At 34.0% G+C, this 21,001-nt stretch overlaps 6 protein-coding genes across 6 annotated transcripts; 5 read left to right on the top strand and 1 right to left on the bottom strand.

The window, feature by feature from the left end:
* The first annotated feature begins 8,355 nt into the window (after positions 1 to 8,355).
* BO70DRAFT_155437 (SWIRM domain-containing protein) lies at positions 8,356 to 9,849 on the top strand. Its single transcript, XM_025538239.1, has 2 exons — positions 8,356 to 8,369; positions 8,434 to 9,849. Exon 2 carries the CDS (start codon positions 8,536 to 8,538, stop codon positions 9,712 to 9,714), a length of 1,179 nt encoding a protein of 392 aa, XP_025395168.1. The 5' UTR covers positions 8,356 to 8,369; positions 8,434 to 8,535; the 3' UTR covers positions 9,715 to 9,849.
* BO70DRAFT_155438 (uncharacterized protein) lies at positions 9,850 to 10,327 on the top strand. Its single transcript, XM_025538240.1, has one exon. The coding sequence runs from the start codon at positions 9,985 to 9,987 to the stop codon at positions 10,222 to 10,224; it is 240 nt and encodes a 79-aa protein (XP_025395169.1). The 5' UTR covers positions 9,850 to 9,984; the 3' UTR covers positions 10,225 to 10,327.
* A 30-nt stretch (positions 10,328 to 10,357) lies between these two features.
* BO70DRAFT_432829 (CDC50/LEM3 family protein) lies at positions 10,358 to 12,080 on the top strand. The gene is made up of 6 exons (XM_025548356.1): positions 10,358 to 10,676; positions 10,732 to 10,768; positions 10,820 to 10,916; positions 10,972 to 11,686; positions 11,735 to 11,897; positions 11,944 to 12,080. Exons 1-6 carry the CDS (start codon positions 10,580 to 10,582, stop codon positions 12,032 to 12,034), a joined length of 1,200 nt encoding a protein of 399 aa, XP_025395170.1. The 5' UTR covers positions 10,358 to 10,579; the 3' UTR covers positions 12,035 to 12,080.
* A 124-nt stretch (positions 12,081 to 12,204) lies between these two features.
* Positions 12,205 to 13,647, top strand: BO70DRAFT_155503 (zinc metalloprotease). The gene is made up of 2 exons (XM_025538241.1): positions 12,205 to 12,791; positions 12,856 to 13,647. The coding sequence occupies exons 1-2, from the start codon at positions 12,507 to 12,509 to the stop codon at positions 13,522 to 13,524; spliced, it is 954 nt and encodes a 317-aa protein (XP_025395171.1). The 5' UTR covers positions 12,205 to 12,506; the 3' UTR covers positions 13,525 to 13,647.
* Positions 13,619 to 17,563, bottom strand: spt16 (chromatin-remodeling protein SPT16). The gene is made up of 7 exons (XM_025548357.1): positions 17,009 to 17,563; positions 16,868 to 16,952; positions 16,675 to 16,796; positions 16,449 to 16,601; positions 14,968 to 16,399; positions 14,314 to 14,912; positions 13,619 to 14,262 (listed from the first exon to the last, which is right to left on the bottom strand). Exons 1-7 carry the CDS (start codon positions 17,186 to 17,188, stop codon positions 13,771 to 13,773), a joined length of 3,063 nt encoding a protein of 1,020 aa, XP_025395172.1. The 5' UTR covers positions 17,189 to 17,563; the 3' UTR covers positions 13,619 to 13,770.
* An 826-nt stretch (positions 17,564 to 18,389) lies between these two features.
* Positions 18,390 to 19,778, top strand: BO70DRAFT_345109 (putative mitochondrial carrier protein; the record flags this gene model as incomplete). The annotated part of the gene is made up of 4 exons (XM_025541487.1): positions 18,390 to 18,577; positions 18,637 to 18,643; positions 18,707 to 18,855; positions 18,911 to 19,778. The coding sequence occupies 4 exons, from the start codon at positions 18,390 to 18,392 to the stop codon at positions 19,767 to 19,769; spliced, it is 1,203 nt and encodes a 400-aa protein (XP_025395173.1). The 3' UTR covers positions 19,770 to 19,778.
* Positions 19,779 to 21,001: the final 1,223 nt, after the last annotated feature.

A 21,001-nucleotide genomic window follows, 5' to 3' on the forward strand; every position in this document is an offset into this window, starting at 1 on the left:
TAATAAAAAATATCATAAATTTTATAATTAAAAATTACTTATAATAATATAATTATTTAAAAAATAATATTATTAATTAAAAAAAGCAGATCTTATAATTAAGATATTTATTAATTATAAATATTTTAAATACTTTGTAATAAGTCTAGAGCTGTTATAAAAATAATATAATAAATATAATAACTTATAATATTTTTATTCTATTTTATTTATTATTTAAATATATAAAAATTTATAAATATATTTTTATAATATTTAGAATATAAAAAAGAATAATAATTAAAAATTATAAGAAACTAAGTAAATTAGTTTTATAATAATTATCTAATCTACTTAGATTATAAAAATTAAAAAATATAGAAATAAAGACTTTATTTATAAATATTAAAAATATTTTTATTTATAAATATATTTTAAATCTATAAAAAGTTACAGAAGAAAAAATAATAAATAATATTATTATTAAAAAAGAATTATATTATAAAAACTCTTATAAAGCTGCTAGTTACAGTATCTATAATATTAAAAAAGAATTAATAAATAGAAAAGATTTATAAAAGATTAAGAGATTTTAAAAACTTTAAATTATAAAAAAAAAAAAACTTTTATAATAAAAAAATTATAAAAATCTTTTATAAAAAATAAGATAACTATATATTTTAAATAAGTATATTTTTAAGCTTTAAATATTTAAAAAATTATATAATAATTCTATTATAGATTATTTTATAAATAAGAAATATTAATATTAATATTATAATAATTTTAATAATTAGAAATAAATAATTTTATAAATAAATACTATTAAGTCTATAAAATATATTAAAATAATAAAATAATTTATAAAAAATAATAAAAATTGCTAGAATCTTTATCTATATTTATAAAAGTTTTAAAAAAATAATAATAAATTTCATTATTAGTTTATTTATAAATACAAGTATTATTAAGAGCTTATAAGAGATTTTTAATAATATTTTAATAATAATCAATTAATATAATAAAATAATTTATTTATTCTTTTTATAAAAAAGTCTTAATAAAAAAATCTTATAAAAATCTTTATTAAAAAGATCTTTTATTTATATAATATATCTGCAAATATTATTATAGATTATAATAATATTTTTATAAAAAGATTTTAATCTGATTTTAATCAGATTTTATTTATATATTTAGAATAAAAAAAATCAAGCATAGTTTATTATTTATAAACTAATAATCAAACTAAAAAATTAAATAATATTCTTAAGTAATATTTATAAAACTATATTAATCTTAAATAAAATAATTAAATAGATTTAATATCTATTATAGAGTTTATATATAATAATATTTTATAAATCTTTATAAAAAATTATTTTTTTATATTATTACAGCAGAATATTCATAAGTAATTAAAATAAATTTTTATAAAAAGAGAAAGATATTAAAGTTTCTAAATAAATTAAATATATTTAAAAGATTTATATTAAAATAAAAATAAATCTAATTTTTATTTATAAGAAATAGAAATAATTTTATAATTGTAAAAAATAAATAACAGGCTTTATATTAAAAAAAATAATTTAATTATTTATAAAATATTTCTTATAAAAATAGACTAATAAAAAGCTAGATTTATAAAATAAAAAATCTTATTATATTATTAAATAAATAAACTCTTAAGTCTATAGACTAAAATTACTTACAGAATTAGAAATATATAATATATATTATATATTATTATTTTATAAATATTATAAAATAAATAAAATAAACTTGCAGATGTATTTTTTATAAAAAAAAATTATAAATATTATTTAAAAGTTTTAATAGCCTTACAGAGTTAAAATAGATTCTGAAAAATATTAATTAAATAAAAGAATTATTTTAATAAGAATAATATCTAAAAATTAATTATAAATTTATATTATCTATAGTTTCATAGAATATTTGTTTATAAATATAGTCTTTATTTAAAAAATAAAAAAAAAGATAAAATAATAAAATAATAAAAAAGATTATCTATAAAAAACTTTATTTAATTATAATTAAAATATAAAATATAGCAAGTATTTATAAAAATAGAGATAAATAAATTAATTATTCAATTTATAAAAAATAAATCTTATAACTTGTCTGAATAAAATTATTATATCTTTATTTCTAAATATTATTAATATATATTATAAATACTTTTAAGTCTAAAAGATTATAATATATATTATATATTTAATTAAAAAGAAAGAGCCAGTCAGCTCTAGTTATAAAAAAACCTTATAAAACTAGATTTAAATCTCTAGCTAATAATAATTATTATATTTAATAAAAATTATAAATTCTATTATTAATTATATAATTTAATATCTTTTTTAATTAGATAAAGACTATAATTTCATTTAAAAAAAATCTAATATAATTATTAGTATATTTGTAAAGATATTAATAAATTAATTTATTACAGATAGATTTATAAATTAAATTAAAATTTAATTTATAATCTTAATATTTTATAAAGCAGATTAATTTCAGATAGCTCTGGATATATTTTTTTTAAAAAAAGATAATTTATTTATTTCTAATTTATAAATTATAGAAATAATGAAAATATTATTTAAAATAATAATTTCATTATAATAATGAATAATAAAGAAAGTATAAAAAAATATAGTTATAAAAAATCAGACTATTTTGAAAACCTTAATTAATAAGATAACAAATTATATATAAATTAGTTTTTTATATTTCATAAAGAAAATAGATATTTCTTACAGAAAAAAAAATATAATAAAAATAATAATAGTAATATTAGCGGCAATAATAATAATAATAGTAATAATAATAATAATAATAATAATAATAATAATAATAATAGTAGTAGTAAAGATAATTATAAAAATAGACTAATATAGTTCTATATTAATTATAAAATATAAGATAAATCTCTCTAAAAAAATACCTATTATAAACATACACAGAGAAACAAAATAAAAATAAAAAATAATAATATTTTTATAATAAATATAATAACTGCTTTATAAAAAAAATCAAAAATATATAATATAATAAAAAAGATATTAAAATAATTAATTATAATTTTTAGATTAGATTATATATCTTAGACTTATAAAATAATAAATATCTATAGATTGATATAAGATTATAAAATATTATATTTTATAATCTAATATAAATATTCTAGATCTATAAGAGTATAGACAGTTATAAGAGTATACACAGCTGCAAAAATATAAATAATTATAAGAATTCTTTAAACAAGTACTTATTTATAATAATAATAATAATTAAAAAGAGAAGACTGCAGAGTAGAGAGAGTTAAGAAAAAAAATATTATTAAAAATATTCTTTCTTAGAGCTCTAAGTTTTAAGTCCTGAGTTTTAATTTATATTTAAATTAAGAATATTATACTATATTTATTATTTATCATATTTATTACTTAGTTATAATTATAGAAATCTAAAGTATAATAAATAATAATATAATTATAATAGACTTATATAAAATAAATATTATTAAAAAAATTATTTTTTTAATTAATTTTCTTATAAAGAAGATTTTATAACAAAGATTTTAATAATATTTAATTTTTTATAAAGAATAATCTTAAAAACTAAGATTTTAAAAAAAGAAATAATTATAAGAATAATAATTCTTATAATTTTTATAATATATTATATTATAAGAAATATTTATACTATAAAAATAATTTCTTATAAAATAATTATATTAGTATAATATATAATATATAGAATTTTTATAAATATATTTATTAATAAAAAAAATTAGATAAAAGACTAATAATAATACTTTAAGTAATATAAATATTATCTTTACTTTATAATAGATATACTTTCTTTATACTATCTCAACACATACTCTTATATAAGAAAATAATATTTTTTATCTATTTATATATTTATTCAGATTCTAAGTATTGGTCTATTAAAAATATCTAGAAATAATTAAACTTATAGCTAATAATTCTTATTATTTTATAAAAGAATATATAACTCTGCTGATTAGAAAAATATAAATAATAATAATAATAATAATAAAAACTAAATATTTATATCTTTTTTAAGATTTTACTTTTATATCCGGGAAGTAAGATAGTATTAAAAACTAATAAACTTATAATTAATAAATTCTTATTAAGTTCAAAAATAATAGTTATTCTTATTATTTTCTAAGTTAATTAAATAAGAAGAATAAAAAAATAAAGATAAAAAAATCAGATATTTATATTCTTTAGACTCTGTCTTAGTATTTAAAAGTAAGATAATATTAAAAATTAGCAAACTTATAATTTATAAATTCCTATTAATCTGAAAATAAATAGTTATTCTTATTATTTTCTGAACCAGCTGATTTAGAAGAATATAAAAAAAATAGAAGTAAAATTAAAATTAAGTATTTATACTCTCAGGCATTATCTTAATATTTAAGATTCAGATATAAGACTAGTATATGTTAAGAGAAAAATCAGAATATGCTAAGAATAAGATTAAAATAAAATTAATAATAAAATTACAGTAAAATCAATTATACAATTAATATAAATAAATAAAGATCTTAAACTAAATTTCTAGAAAAAAAATAATATTATAAAATATATCTTAAAGCTATTTAATCTATCTAGCCTGATTTATTAGATTAATATCTATTAACTTATATATATATATATATAAAATTATAAGATCTCTGAAAGTTCTCTTTTGAATATTAGTTATTTCTTATATATATAGGCTTCGTTCTTTATAGTTTATGAATTCCGTCCCTAACAATTCTGATTAATAACTATAATAGCAAAGAAATTATACAGCTTAAGTATCTATTTATATAAAATAAAATCTAGCTATTAAATAAGCTAAAACATTTTTTAATATTAAGAACTTATATTTATAAATTATATAATCTTATAAATTTATTATCAAAATTTAGAATAAGAAATAAAAAGTATTAAATAAATTTATAAAAACTGTTTATAAGTCTACAATTATCTATAATATATTTTAATAAATAATGTCTAGAGAATTCTATAGAAATCTCTTATAAATAACTTTTATTATATATTTTTTTAATTATTTAGAAAGTATCATCAGATATCTTAAATTGTTTATTATTATTACTTTATATATATTTATTAGCTTTATTCAGATTAAAAATACTTTTTAATCTAGACGAGTCTAATAATTAATTATAATTAAGATATATCTACATTCTACTATCTAAGAATTTTAATAATAATTAGATATATATTTAAAAGAAATACAAGAATAGTAAGATTAATTATTTATTTAAATTAAATATATTTAATAATTTAGAATAGCAGGCAGCAGATAATCAAAAAATATAGTATTTAATTCAAAAAGTTTCTTTTATTATAAATAAGAGAGATCTAGAGATATTATAGCGGATATTAGTAATAATAATTTACTGAAGAATCCAGAAATCTTATATAGAGATAGGATTCTGCGATATAATAGTTAATAAAACTTATTTTAAAAATATTATATAATATAATAATTCTAAATTAATTATTTAAAGATTTATATTTTTTATAGACTTTTGAAATTATTTTATAATGTTATAAAAAAGATATATTTTATTAATTATAATATTATTAATAATAAAAGATTTTATATAAAAATTAGTATTAATACCTATATTATAAAATATCTTAATAATATTAATATTTAGATTATTATAATCTATACTTAAGATATTTATTAAGATTAGCTTGATACAAATATCTGCGGTTAATTTTAAGATATTATTACTAATTATATTAGCTAAAGAAATATCTTATTCTTAATTATAATTACATTATTTATTATAGTCTTATTTAATATCTTTATTTCTATCTTTATTCTTATTATCTATTTTATAATAATTGTTAGGGGTTGGAAACCCTTGTGTATATAGCTTAATATCCTGTGCTTGTTTTTTTATATAAGATATAATAACTAATTAACTATTATTTAATTAATTTATATTAATTTTTAATTTAATAAAAAAATATTATTATATATTTATTTTTTATTTTATAATAATTTAACTAAGTACTCTAAGATTATATATTTAATTTTTTTAATAATAATATAATTAAAAAAATAATTTAATATTATAAATTTTATTAAAATAAAATTTAAAATTTTTTATATATAATTTATATTAGAGCAGTTCTAGTCTCTATCAAAAATTATATTTTTTAAAAAAAATATTAAAGATTAGAAATTTTTATATATATAACTTAATATTCTATATATTTTTTTTATATCAAATATAATAACTAGTTAACTAGTACTTAGTTAATTTATATTAGTTTTTTAATCTAGTAAAAAAGTATTATTATATACTTATTATCTATCTTTTAATAATAATAATTATATTATATAAAATCATAATTAGTAAAAAACTAGAGCCTTAAATAATCTTAGCTAAATAAAAATTAGAATTATTATAATTAAATTTCTATCTTTAATTATATAATAAAATTATTATAGAATAGATAATAAGTATATAATAATACTGTCTTATCAGATTTAACGATTAATATAAGTTTACTAAGCAGTAGTTAATTAATTATTATATTTTATATTAAAAAAATATATATATAGAATATTAAGCTATATATATAAAGATTTCTAATCTCTAATATATATATATTTTTTAAATATAATCTCTATTAGAGACTAGGACTGCTTTAATATAAATTAGATATAAAAATTTCTAGATTTTATTCTAATAAAATTTATAGTATTTAATTATTCTTTTTTTAATTATATTATTATTAAAAAAATTAAATATATAATCTTAAAATACTTAGTTAAAATATTATAAAAAAATAATAAATATATAATAATATTTTCTTATTAGATTTAAAGATTAATATAAATTAATTAAGTAATAGTTAATTAATTAATATATTTTATAAAAAAAATATAAAATATTAAGTTATATATATAAAAATGTTTAATCTTTAATTATTAATATATATTTTCTTCTTAAGATATAATCTTTATTAAAGACTAGAATTACTTTAATATCAGCTATATATAAAAAATTCTGAATTTTATTTTAATAAAATTTATAATATTCAATTATTTTTTTTAATTATATTACTATCAGAAGAAATTAAATATATAATAATATAATCTTAAAATATTTAGTTAAAATATTATAAAATAAATAATAAATATATAATAATATTTTTTATTAGATTAAAAATTAATATAAATTAATTAAATTATAATAAACTAGTAACTACTTATTATATCTTATATAAAAGAGAGAAGCACAGGGCACCAAGCCACATACACAAGGGTTTCCAACCCCTAACATATACTGCAAAAAGTAATCAGCTAGAGATAAAAAGCTTAAAGATACAGTAAATAAAGATAAATAGAATTAAAATTAACTATTAAGGATCCTATTTCAAAGATATCCCCAAATTAAAAGTAGTTGTAAAGGTGATCCTTTCCGCCTGGATCCTCAACAGTAAAAGTACGGAGTACGGTCACGGAGTAGATATCAGATGATTTATGACTCCTAGTCAGCTTTTCAGCCTAATGGGAAAGGCTGGAACTCACAGCAGCCATTGGTGGACACTGCAAACGGGGTTTATCGCCCCTCAATGGATACCACACAACTGGCCAACAGACTTCTCCTGCCACCCACCTTTTGCTATTATTACACGGTGCCAGATCCCTGACCCCGCTTTTCTGTGGCAGTTGTCGTCATGTGGCACACCCATCATATGGCCTTCTGTAAAAACTATCATTTGCTGTTAGAACATAGCGGGCTGTTCCTTCTGATTCATATTTGGCACCGACATAGCCTAAGTGTTAGGTCATCGGCTTCAACTTCTCCTATCTTCGAGGCTCCCTCGGCTACCCTGGGACACTACACAATAGCACGTCATTTTAGTCAGTCACCCTTAATGCTGCCAGTCTGCCACACCCACGCACCAACCCCGCAGAACAAATACTTGGACTACTACTACTCCGTAGTTCCTTTCAGTAGCTGTTGCCCAACCATTAGTGTCTCGACTCATACCCCCCTACCCCCCATTCCTGATTCTCTCTTGTCCGTATTAGAGAGGGGCTGCTTACCCGTGAATCAATCCCTTGGACTTCCTGAAACTCCTGGTACAGAGCTATCAGGAGACAAAGATTACTCATAACCATTAACTTTTCAGCCTTTCTCGGCCATTGTGAGACTTATCGCCGAGACCCAAAGTCATATCCGCTTATTGCCACCAGACAAAGACACTGCCCGCGGCCCTGACAAATCATTTGCACGTGTGTTGTGCCAACATTGTCAAGTCTCAGTTCCATTGACTTCCATCAACACCATTTCACCAGTATAGGGATACCTCTGTCACCTTCAAGCGAAAGACATATTTCCAAGACTGACCTCAGAAGCAGTAACTTCTGTTTTATTTTCCATCCTGACTTACTAGTCTTTGTGAAAAACATCACCATCTCAGTCTGACTCACTCAGCTTTAATCTTCAATCTATCCTAGGCAATGACCTCATTCACTGCTTCTCCCCTGCTTGGTCGAAGTGAAAAGACCAACATGAGTTGTCTACCATCTGTTTCCAGTCTAATGTCTCCTCCAGAGTCAAAGCCTCTTGAAAACTTCAACCCTTCATTTTCACCCCACACAATGTCGCAGGATCCATCCTATGTCCATGAAGTGAGGCTTCCTCCCATCTCGAGTGATCGAAAGAGAACACAGTCCGAGATGGATCTACCATCCCCACCTGTTACTCCATATACTGGAAACAAAAAGAGGCGTTCAAACACATCGGATAATGCCGAGAAGGATGCCCTAGTCGGCTCCTCTAGGGACCCTGTTCTTTTCCCCCGCCACGAGTCTCTTATTGATATTGCCGCTGATGAGCCATTATTTGGACCTATGCTTCCTCCATCCGCAGAAGCATTGGTTGATCAGCACATAAACACTCACATGGCGAGATTTGAGACTAAATTAAACAAGCCGACACGTGACGAATATCTCCTAGCTCTTTCATGTGTGCCGATTGTATCCGCCCAATTTAACCGCAACCCAGCCGCATGGGCTAAAGAGGAGCGGGAGACCTTAGAGCGTCAGTTGGTTATGATGAACCGATGTCGCCCGCATTCTCTAGAGGCAAAATTGAAGAAGATTGCCCCGGCTCCTACAAAGAAGGCAGTTTCTGCCCAACTTCGTGTGCCGCGAACACCCAGAGCAAAGCGGACACCAAAGTCCACGCCCAGGCAGAAAGTTTTCAGCACATTTAACTCACCCCCGTCGAGTGGCAAGCCATCTCGCACGATAGGCACAAACCGAGACGATACAGATTATAATTCCATCAAAGACTATTCTCCTTCAATAGAGACTCTTGGAACCAATGCCAAGGCATTGAAGGCTGACTGGAAAGGCCAAGTGCTAGACCTGAGTTTTGACCCGGACCGACATTTGCTCAGTCCTGCCGAGATCAATCTTGCGGCCACTTTAAGGCTTTCCTGCGCGACTTATCTATGCAGCAAGCGCCGGATTTTCGAGGCCCGTGTCAGAGCGCTGAACGTTGGTAAGGAGTTTCGCAAGACAGACGCTCAACAGGCTTGCAAAATTGATGTGAATAAAGCAAGCAAGCTTTGGACTGCATATGAGCGTGTTGGTTGGTTCAAATCCGAACATTTTCAACAGCACCGGAGATAATGGGGGTCAGAGCATTGGCCCCCCTTTTTCGATATTCCTGTCGGCATGTCCCTGCGTATACTTCCTTTGATGATGAATTAGCGAGGCGATCTTCGGATTTCTGGATGTCTATCGGCCCCTCTTGCACGCGAATCCCACAGTTGCATTTTCTCCTTCTTTATAAACCGCTGAACTGATAACATGCTACCACTCACTTGTTTCTGCACTCAGCCGGCCTTTGTGCGAGATACTTTCAAATGACATTCCTGGTATTGATTTTGTACCCCGTCAATGCTGAGTCAACAGGCCCCAATTGTTGAAAACAGTGGTTCAAATCATTCTCCCCTGATATCAGCATTTGGCCGCGTCTTACTTTGCACGTGTCTAGACTTGTGTTTGATTGAGAAATCAGGATACTTCGTTTTTGAGGTTCAGTTATTAAGACCGAACCTCATTTTTTCTGGCTGTTGTTTTGTTATTGCGACTGGCTATATCGCGCAAGTGAGAGATCATAGAGTGGTGGATAATTAGTCAATTGAATCGTTTAGGAAGGCCTTCGAATTGCAAGAAATAGTAATCTCAAAACAATATAATTTCCTAGTGTCGAGAATGAATTGAACAATGTAGCTTAAGGGGAGGAAACGGAACCCAACATGCGGTTTATCTACTACGCTTACGTACTAGTAGGTTCCTAACTCTGCGGCGGATCTTGGGACGCCAAAGCCCACCAACTATGCAATCCTGTCACCTGCTAAGCTGCGCCACCCCATCCCTCAGTGAACAACCCTTTCTACCTTCAACTGAATCCTTAAAGCAATCATCTCTTTCATCCGGGTTTCTGTATTTGTGGATCACAGAGAACCTTTGATGGGTAATTCAAGCCGCCATGTCACATCCCGAAGCGACCCGGACAGCGTCTTTGGAGGAGCAAGATCCTAGGGGAGAGCTCGATGACAAGAAGCCTAAGACTAGACGACCTGCCAGTAAGAATTATACTTCATGGTGGATGCAGCCTGCAGCTCTAATAAATTGCTCCAGACACAGCCTTTCGTCAACAACGCTTAAAAGCCTGGCAGTAAGGATACCTCAATTCTTATACGCTTCAGGAGCCTAATGATTAGCATAGACCTATCTTGACACCTAAGAGCGTGCTTCCTCTTTTCTTCGTCGTCGGTGTCATTTTTGCTCCGATTGGCGGTCTTTTGCTATGGGCTAGTTCTCAAGTTAGTCTTCCAGCCTTAAGCCTCATATTCTTGAGTAACAAAGAATCGTTACCAGGTACAAGAGATAGTCATAGACTATTCAGAATGCGCTGCAAAAGCGCCCACGTCTTATGCAGCCTCGATATCAGATAAAGTTCACTCTTCGTTCAAATCATCCAGCGAAGAATCACCCCCAACCTGGCAAAGGTTTAATGAGAGTGGAACTACAGTCTGTCGACTGATCTTTGAGATTCCTGATACTTTAGAGCCGCCTGTGTTTTTATATTATCGCCTAACGAACTTCTACCAAAATCACCGCAGATATGTAAAGTCTATGGATATAGACCAGCTAAAAGGGAAGGCGGTTGATAATGCCACCATCGATGGCGGTTCATGTGACCCTCTCAACCTGGATCCCATAACCGGCAAAGCGTATTATCCATGCGGCCTTATTGCCAACTCTCGGTTCAACGATACAATTTATAGCCCGAAACTTCTGAGCGACGGCGTGGACGCGAAGACATACAACATGACCAATAAGGGTATTGCCTGGGATAGTGACAAGCAACTAATCAAAAAGACTCAATACAATAAATGGCAGGTGGTTCCGCCCCCCAATTGGCATGATCGCTACCCAAACGGTTATGTTGACGGTATCCCCAACCTCCATGAGGACGAGGAATTCATGGTTTGGATGAGAACTGCAGCCCTTCCGTCTTTTAGTAAGTTATCGCTGCGAAACGACACAACGGCGATGACCGCAGGTAGCTATCAGCTGGATATTGAAGACCGTAGGTTTAATCTATGCCGTGATCATGACTCGTGCTTACCGCTTGCAGGCTTTCCTGTCACTGAGTATGGGGGTACGAAATCCATACTGATATCTACTCGAACCATAATGGGGGGGCAAAATCCATTCATGGGGATTGCATATGTTGTTGTTGGCGGACTTTGCATTGTTCTCGGAGCATTGTTCACCATTGCACATTTAGTACGGCCTAGGTAAGATGCTCTATCTGACATTTTCATCTGAGGCTCATCTTTTTAGGAAACTTGGGGATCATACTTATTTGACCTGGAACAATGAACAAGAGAGTGTAGCTGTGACAAGCGGCAGGTTTGGCTCTCATGTCCCTTAGAGGGCCGCCACCTCTGCGTCGGCTGCTTCAAGAATTCCCATTCCGTTTGACACAAAATTGTTAGTCCTCGCTCCTTGCTGTGTTTGATATCAGGTGTTAGTCATCTGCTAAATATGACCAGCCGCGTATTTGTTTAAAGGCGTTTGTAGGTGATCTGACCGAGTTCGCTACCCTTGGCGTTTACTTCCATACCACATTATCTGTCCCCTTTTTGCGATAGGAGAATTTGACTTAACCCCTTCATTTACCCTGAGTAGCCGGGCTTCATGTTCTCTTCTGTTATCGAATCGGATAAATTGACCCCTTACTGAAACATTCTCGAGAGACCAGCATTCCGGACACGAAGCTTCTTGTTGAGCAGATGTGATCAAATTCTTCGTAGCGGTTGGCAACAGCTTCTCAGAGTTTATATACCCTCCGGGTGCCATTTCTTGGTTCCTTTGGCAATGAAGGCTTGGAGCTCGATATCACAATGGCTTCAGTATTTATTTTGCAGATCATTTTACTCGCTGCCATTACCAACTTGACGCCCCTATGCAGCGCGTCCCTCGCACAGCGAGGTTTCTGCGCCACGCCAGCGCCCGATGAGGCACTAAAGGCAGAGCATAGGAGATTCGGTATGATAGAGTCTCAGCCTGATACCGTTGGCGAAGATAATCGGCAAGCCCTACGTTCGATTGAGATTGAAACTTGGTTCCACATTGTAAGCAGCGAGGCAGCGGCCAATTCAGTCTCAGACGAGATGATCACTAGCCAGGTATGTGAATAGGATGGTATTAATGTGTTTCGTTTGTACGTCCCTAGTCTAATAGCGCCTGCAGTTTTCCTATATTCAGAAAGCGTATGAAAGCGCAACTATTACGTACCGACTACAGGGTGTCACTCGCCAGGTCAGCGATGTGTGGGCTCGCAATGACGACGAGCTTGCGATGAAAAGTGCCCTGCGCAGAGGGAACTACAGTACTCTCAACGTCTACTTTCAAACCGACCTCCAGGCATCTTCCAATGATGGTTCCAGGGCTTCTTTTGGCTCCAAGAATCGCGGGACAGACGTCTCAGACGAGAGTTCTAATGTGCTTGGTTTCTGCACCTTACCTGATTCAAGTGTTAACGGTAGCAGTCCACGCTCTAGCTATATAAAAGACGGTTGTAACGTGCTAGCACAGACAATGCCTGGTGGTAGTCTTGCTCATTATAACCAAGGTGGTACTGCGGTTCATGAGATTGGCCATTGGAATGGACTTCTTCACACGTTCGAGGGGGAGTCATGCTCTGCAGACAACGAAGGTGATTTCATCGATGATACACCGGAACAATCTCAGCCTACGAACGGTTGTCCTATTGGAAAGGATTCATGTCCCGACCTCCCTGGTCTTGATGCAATACACAACTTCATGGACTATTCTTCTGATGATTGCTATGAAAGCTTTACATCTGATCAAGAGAGAAGGATGCGAAACATGTGGTCCGCCATGAGGCAAGGAAAATGATTAGCTCCCAATCCCCTTGCGTTCTCTGCACATATACGCCAGTATTAGTTGTTGGGTGGATACATTAAGGATACCTTAGCATATGAACAGGGTCATTTATTTGTCTTATTTGCGCCTCAAATGGAATGGGTTTTTCTTGTACAATTTGTAGTATCAAGAGAGAGTCATATTTGGATGCCCAATCCCAGCCCTAACTTTACCATGCACATCCTAGCTAGTTTCCAATCACTAAGAATAATTGATCATTCACCTCTTGCGCTTTTTACCCCGATCTTCATCGTCCAGGCCGCTTTCCCTGTCCTTCTTCTTTGCCCTCAATTCCAACTCATCCCAGTCCTCACCGCTCTCTTCGTCCGCACTGAAATCATCTGTTGCCTCGGCGCTAGCATCATCATCGAACTCGCTATCATCTTCTGAGCTCTCATCAGCTGCAGCAAGCTCTGATTCGGAAAGCTCAAATGCAGACTCTTCTTCTTCATCAGAGCCACCCTCCGAATCAGATTCTGCCGCCAGGAACGACCAACCTCCATCGGCAAAGAACCCATACGGATCGCTGACAACTGTCTTCATGATAGTTGTCCAATTCAAGTTCAGAGGCCCCTCAGTAAACGCGATGTCAACGGAATCTAACCAATCTTTTACCCCTTCCAATGACTCAACTGGGATTGTATTTATGTGCACAGGGGCCCTGTGAAAGTCTTTGAAAACAAATACAAGATCGAAGTTTTTGAGCCCAAACTAGGTTGGTGTGAGTACCAGAAAAATCTTTTGGTCAAGGTTGCAACTTACTTGTACTCTTTCTAGATGAGCAATCTCCACCTCATTTAAGGTGATTGCCAGGAAGGGCGGTTCTGTCAGTTGAACGAGAGCATCTGTCGTGGGTTGAATCAGAACGTTAGACCGATTTGGGACACCAGTAAATCCAATTTCCCTAAACGGGATGTCAACATCCACACCCTCGTCCTTGCCAGCATCTGCGATCTTTTCGGCAAAGGCCTTGAATTCCCGGTCTAGAGCCGCCCGTCGTCGTCGCTCTTCCTGTTCAGCTTCGAATTCTTCCTCATCTCCGTAGCGGTGCTTGCGCCTGCGATTACCGGTTTCATCGAACTGCATTTCGGTAGCCTCTCTATAGAATTGCACGTCCCTGGTCTTTCTTTTACCGATCATTATTGGAGTCTTCAGATGAACGTGTATAAGGACAATGAGCTCATGAGCACATGGTTGAAAAAACAAATGCTTCACGTTGCTGAACAGCACATCCACATGTTCATTCCGGAAGGGTGACATATAACGAAGACCGTTTTGATGAATCTCAACCTCTCCAGGAACTCGCTTGCCGTCCAAAGGAGGCCGAAGATAGACATCAGGTAGCTTGACCGGGCGACGATCTAGAGGTGCTCAGTCCATGTAAGCCAAAAAAGTAGGGCGATCGATGCTACTCACTCCTGATTTCAACCAATTTATCTTGTTCGACGACATCCTCCATTTCCTTCTTTTCCTGCTCGCGTCGCAATGCATTCTTTCTCAGCTCCGTAATATCCTGCGCCACTTGAGCAAGACGGTCATTATCTTTGGATCGAAGGGTCAAGTTTCGCAAAAAATGCGCCGATAGATCTTCAAAGGGCTGGTCATCCTTTCTACCAACACCTTGGCCGGGAGAAAGAAAATTGATTCGGAGGTACGCGTACTCTCCTTCATCACTTTTGCTGGCATTTTTGATTGTGTTGATGTGAAATGGTACTGGGCGACCCATAATGGGGACAATAACGGTCGCAGCCTTTTGGTCTACATACACAATCAAGTCTTTGACCTTCGTCGGCAGTTGATTATCTCTTTTGTAGGACTCGAATCGCTTAAACTTTTTCTGGGTGACTCCATTATCATCTCCAGTGGTCCCGGCAAATCTGTCAAGCCCTTCCTTGGTCTTCTTTGTGGCTAATTCTTTTTGGTGTTCACGGCGTCGTGCCTCGGCACCTTCATTAATTTGTGTCGGTCTTTCAGCGCGAAGTTTAGTCCGTGTAACATTTCTGTTGGCAATGGCGTTTGGTTTGGACTCTTTCTTCTCCTTGACAGGCTTTTGAGGTTCCTCTTCATCCCCAAAATAGAATGATACAGAATCCATATCAACGCCAGCTTCTTTCGTAAACACAAGTGGGCCGGTATCTCCAACACGAACAGTATCAGTGATGACCATTGAATAGATGGCATTTTTCTTGTCTTTTGTGTTCGACTCTTCCACATCCGTCAGCCCGACTGTGATGGAAAAGGTCATGCCGCTCTTCAGGACTTTTTCGTTCTTTGAATTAAGCACCATGTTGGCATCTCGAAGCTCAATTCCTATACCCGCACCGACGGTTTTAAGAAAATGGGCTTCCAATTCCGGTCTTTTGGCTCGAACCAGGCTAACCGCCTTGTTGTACAGATCCTTACCTACCGTGCCGTCGCGAACCTCTTTCATGATAGTTTCGCGTATATTGAGTAGGAAAGCATAATTTGATTCCTGCGCTTTGCTCGGATCTACCAAGTAAGTACGAGCAATCAACGAACTGTATGTTTTGTAGCGAATCCCGAAGCCGGCAATGATGATTCCCGGCTGGAGATTGTTGCTGTCCGAGGCTGCTGTGAGCTTGAGATCATATTTTCCTCCACTTTGAATGACGGGTCCATAAGCCCAATCGATTTGTTGGGGGTCGAATTCAGCCGGTAATTTTCCTAGCTTATTGAAAAACTTCGCATCGTCAATCTTTGCATCAATCCGCATTGATAGTGCTTTATGAGTCATTTGCTTCTCTTCATCAAGTAAGCGAGACATTTCATCAACGAAGTATTCGGACATCAGCCCAGTACAAGCTCGAGACGCATTTCGTATTGAGACCTGTAATTTGTTACTTTTGTTATCTGAGAATAGCCAAGCAGCAACTTACTAGTTCATCTGTATCCTTCACCGAGAACGCGGCCGAAAGGGCTGGCGAAATATCGACCTCTTCTACATCTTTGGAGACGGCAGTATAGGCTTTCCTCCAGTCCTCGGCGAAGGGACCCGTAGTTGTATCCCTTGCCAAGATACCTACTCTTTTCTTCATGTCCCAGGAAAGTGTTAGCTTTTATTTAGTGATAAGCCGTGCTCGTAATTGCGGGCATTAAACTCACGCCAGCATTTTTGATAACCTCGATGCACTTTTCAAACGACTTCATCTTCTCTTCGGGGTCTTTGGAAGTTACTAATATCTCTACTGGGAACTTTCCGCCCCTCAGTGGTTCTAGATGCTTCGCTGCGGTCCAGGTTTCACGTCAGTATAACAGAGAACAGATGCAGCCGGTGCTGCAAGCGGAAAAAGCTTGCCTTTTTTGGCTGTGGTCACAACATACACCACCTCCGTTGTGAAGACTAGCAGTGTCGCAGGGAACTCATAGCCAAGCAGCCAGAACTGTGTGAGAGACCAAATAAGTCAAAGGCCTTGATTAGGGTCTCTGAAGCTCTTACATGCATCGCGTTGTTTTTTTGGAAGCTATTTGCCTCATCAGTTTTCCCCATAAGGATGATGATGGACGAGACACCACCAAAGCTAGCATTGCCGGATCGTTTATCTGCCTTCCAAGCTGTATATAAGCTCGATAATCGAGTGAAGAATGTATTTCTATCAATTAGGATTTCTTCAGCCATGATGAAAGTGCGTTGATAGTAGCAGCTTGACAGTTGACGGACTAGCTACAACTAGTCTGGAGGAAGCTCCCCGAGGAACTTTTGAGAGCAATGCAAGAGATGGAGCGATCAAGGGATAAGACCAGGAGAGTAGGTGCTTGAGATGCGGGTGTAAACTCTGAGAGAGAGTTGGAAGGAGGTAGACAAGCAAGAATTCAGACCATGGACTTGTGTCGCTGATAGAAAATGAAAATTTCATTTATCACCAGGCTGGTATGGACAAAAGAAACAAAGATGGAGGAACAAACGCGAAAGCCCACGGGCGCGTTTCGCTCAATTCATTCCTGACAAATCAGAGATGTTTGGGTTGTTTGCTCCAAAAAGTACCGGACGGCGTAAATAGGCGGGCAGTGAGGCAGGCACACACCACCCAGCACAATAGTTATCTAGTAGGATGAACTAGGTCCCACCTCACTATTCCAAAATAGGTACGGAGTACTCCGTACAAAGTAGATGTCCTATCTAGTATGTAGCGAAAAGATTGTACGTGGGTCATGTGAACTGTTATGTTTTGCTGGTGAAATCCAGCGACTTATATCTAAGTCAGATACTTAACTTCACGGAGTATCTACTACTTGGTGATCTAGTATTATATAAGTAAGTTGCCACCTCGGGTGCTGTATAAAGCTCATTTCTAGGTTGAGTTGTTAAGGCGGTCGGATGAGGCGGTAATCTTTTGGCTACATACCCAAGTCTGTCTGCTTATCATGTGACTGTCGTTGGCCACTGACTTCTTTCTTCCTCAACTGCATCTAGCAGAGACCAATCAACCTATGTTTCTACGCCCTCGTTCCCTGTAGTGCTTCCTCGTACCTTGTAATAGTTTTCTTGCCAAGGTCACGACTTACTACATAAGAAAGCAGTTCACGTCGGTTGTATTGACATCGATCATTATTGACTCATTTGAGATTTTATGAAGTATGAAAACTCCTAACCCTCAGCAAATCGTACAGGGAAAGTCACTTCTACGTGTTGGGCCCATTCCTTCTTGTCTTTGCCATAATTACTTACCGCATCCAGCAGTCTAATGCACCTCCAGCCAAAACACTATCTTTAAGGCTTCAAGGGAGGTACTATTATGGATTCAGTCTAAGCACTGTGCTTGGATTTCCTATTGAATAAATAAACCTACGCTTTCGGATGGTTCCCAGTATAACTCAACATGGCAATCGACATACTACCCGCCTGTGACCAAGCTACGACTACCACTAGTGTAGACTCCCAACGCAGGAAGCCGCGACAAAATGCGGCTACCGGAGCTTCTGCTGCTGGGGTTCGTGCTCTTAGTGCGCAGGTTGTTGCCTTTTACTTTAGGGCACCTATAAAATCATTTTTTCGCACCCGAGTTGAGTATGCTATCACTTAAACCCGATACCTTTTATTTACTGATAGGGTTACCCCTGCTCCAGTTATATGGTATGCGATCTTCTTATTTTCGCCTCTCTGAGCTGAACCATTGATTATCCTCTTTTTCGGTAGGCATTTGCGAGGGCTGTTAACCCCCACAGTGGAAAAACGGGATGGTCTTTGCATACAACTACCCCTGGATTGCTTGTCCATGCTGTTCGTACTTATGGATGGCGCTTCATTCCAAATCAAGTTATGCCCCCGCTCCTTGGAAATGCTGGGTTGGTTTATTCTACCCCATGTGCTTGGTTCTATGCATGGGCTAACTGCTCATAGTATTGGTGCTGTACTTTACACGTCGTACCTTCAAGTCCTTGGGTTCCTATACGAGCCAGTGTCTGAAGGCGTTAAACGTGTGTATCCACCACCTCCTCCTTCAAGTACATTTGCAGCTGGCCTCATAGCTGGGACAATTCAGTCTGTTGTAGCTGCTCCTTTGGATGCTCTCCAGGTTCGCCTCCGAGTGCATGACCTGCTTGAAGGTCCATACAGAAGCATGTGGCACTACGGCCGTCACAAACTCAATCAAATTGGATTCCGAGGTGTTTTTGCCGGCTGGGGCTTATCTTTTTTACGGGATTCTTTCGGCTATGCAACTTTCTTTTGTGCATTCGAGTTCATGAAGTCTCAGGCCTACTATTCTTTTCTTACCTGGTACTACGGCTCACTACACTCGCATGGCTTAGGCACGCTTCGGGCCACTCAAGTAAGCGACCGCGATGTGCCTCTCATTAGACCTCATTATGCCCTAGAACCATGCTTCCTAATGGCTTCAGGTGTCGCAGCATCAATTGCTCAGCAAACTATACAGCACCCACTAAGTGCTATACAGAATCTCCATGTTGCTCGTTTGGAGTACCTTGATCACCAAGCAAGCCTTCATCCCTCAAAACGAGAAATGTTACGCCTATACTATTCTGCGTACCAGGAGACCTACAAAAGATGCAGAAGAAAGGCCACGAGGGCAGGTGGCTGGACTAGGTGGCTGTTTCGTGGGTTTGTAAAGGACGCCATTCGTCAGGTACCAAGTACAAGCGCTGGATTGGTGATATTTGAGTTGGTACGTCGTAAATATGCTAGCATGGCAGACGCTGTATATATCCAGAAAGGTGGCTATGATATCCTCCTATCATGAGAAACTTGTCATTAGGCTCCCTTCGTTAAACTCGTAATTATCTTGCACTATTTTCTTTTCACTGGAAACCCCTGAGAGAGGCATCTTTCAAGAACCGGAAAACAACCAATAGTAGGGATACCATTTCTATAAACCTAATGTGTAGTATAATACCAGATGTGATCCAATAGTATCAGGGGTAAATAAATGTATGTTCTGGGGCGTGCCAAAACTATCATCATCATTAGGCTGCTATGTACCCATGAAAATTGCCAAGAAATGAAAATAGACAGACTCTTGATACTCTACAAGACAGAATAGTTTCCTATAGGTGTTTTTATAATCCTAGACAAACTTCCATTAAGATAATACCAAAAACACCTATCATATCTCACCCTTTATTATGGCCATATGGGACATCGAGTAGTGTGGTGCTATCGCACAATAATGAAATATTGAATATGATAAGATCCATAATTTTACCTTCTCCAGTCCTAAAACTCCTGAATGGAAACTATAATCACTGTGTACTTCTTGATATAATATGCTTCCCTCGAGAGACATAGCTTCTTTGGTACTGAGAGTCTACGAGAAATGACATAAGGCGTTCAACTTTAAAAAACAAAAACATTACTTTCTGGTCAGAAGAAGTCACATATTACCATTGTAACTCCAATGCAACATACTACCTCAAGACAGTGGCTTCTCATCCACTGACATGGACCGAGGGGTGTTTCTGATAATGAGTATGACGTCGCGGGATGTCCTTCAAGTCGAGCCACGTGACATCCCGCATATATTAAGTCATAGGACACCCCATTGTTTGCGGGGGATCCGACAACCCCATTGGGCCTAGCGGCTAGCGCCAGTGGTTACATAACTACTTACTAGTAACTAACTAACTAACTAGTTAGTTACTGGTACTATCTACTACGGAGTACTGGTAGTAGTCATCTGGTTGTCATCCTTACTTTCAAAATATAACCTTTGTACCCATTAGAAGCCCTGCCTCTGCCTCGGGCAGGCCCACTTAGCCAATATTTTCACCAGCTTTCCACATACCTTGTGTGTCTGGATCTTAACTCTCTGGCCCGTTTCAAGCCTTCCGTCTGACCATTTTCGCTATTAGGCCGCGGACGTCGTCATTCTGCATTGTTGATCCATCAAACATAGTCTCGTGAGCAGCTCTCTAAACACTGTTGTTACCGCCTTCTATGCTTGTCAGCGTCCTTGTCAACTCTTCGCTCCCTCAC

The sequence above is a fragment of the Aspergillus heteromorphus genome (genome assembly GCF_003184545.1).
Source record: "Aspergillus heteromorphus CBS 117.55 chromosome Unknown BO70scaffold_38, whole genome shotgun sequence".
Classification (NCBI taxonomy): domain Eukaryota; kingdom Fungi; phylum Ascomycota; class Eurotiomycetes; order Eurotiales; family Aspergillaceae; genus Aspergillus; species Aspergillus heteromorphus.

Bases quoted from the DNA above. Each gene is read 5' to 3' on its own strand.
- BO70DRAFT_155437 (XM_025538239.1), top strand. From the start codon at position 8,536: ATGACCTCATTCACTGCTTCTCCCCTGCTTGGTCGAAGTGAAAAGACC.
- BO70DRAFT_155438 (XM_025538240.1), top strand. From the start codon at position 9,985: ATGCTGAGTCAACAGGCCCCAATTGTTGAAAACAGTGGTTCAAATCAT.
- BO70DRAFT_432829 (XM_025548356.1), top strand. From the start codon at position 10,580: ATGTCACATCCCGAAGCGACCCGGACAGCGTCTTTGGAGGAGCAAGAT. The intron at 10,769-10,819 runs GTAAGGATACCT...TGATTAGCATAG, and splicing joins CAACGCTTAAAAGCCTGGCA to ACCTATCTTGACACCTAAGA. The intron at 11,687-11,734 runs GTAGGTTTAATC...TACCGCTTGCAG, and splicing joins TCAGCTGGATATTGAAGACC to GCTTTCCTGTCACTGAGTAT.
- BO70DRAFT_155503 (XM_025538241.1), top strand. From the start codon at position 12,507: ATGGCTTCAGTATTTATTTTGCAGATCATTTTACTCGCTGCCATTACC. The intron at 12,792-12,855 runs GTATGTGAATAG...TAGCGCCTGCAG, and splicing joins ACGAGATGATCACTAGCCAG to TTTTCCTATATTCAGAAAGC.
- spt16 (XM_025548357.1), bottom strand. From the start codon at position 17,188: ATGGCTGAAGAAATCCTAATTGATAGAAATACATTCTTCACTCGATTA. The intron at 16,602-16,674 runs GTGAGTTTAATG...TGGGACATGAAG, and splicing joins AGGTTATCAAAAATGCTGGC to AAAAGAGTAGGTATCTTGGC. The intron at 14,913-14,967 runs GTGAGTAGCATC...GAGCACCTCTAG, and splicing joins TAAATTGGTTGAAATCAGGA to ATCGTCGCCCGGTCAAGCTA.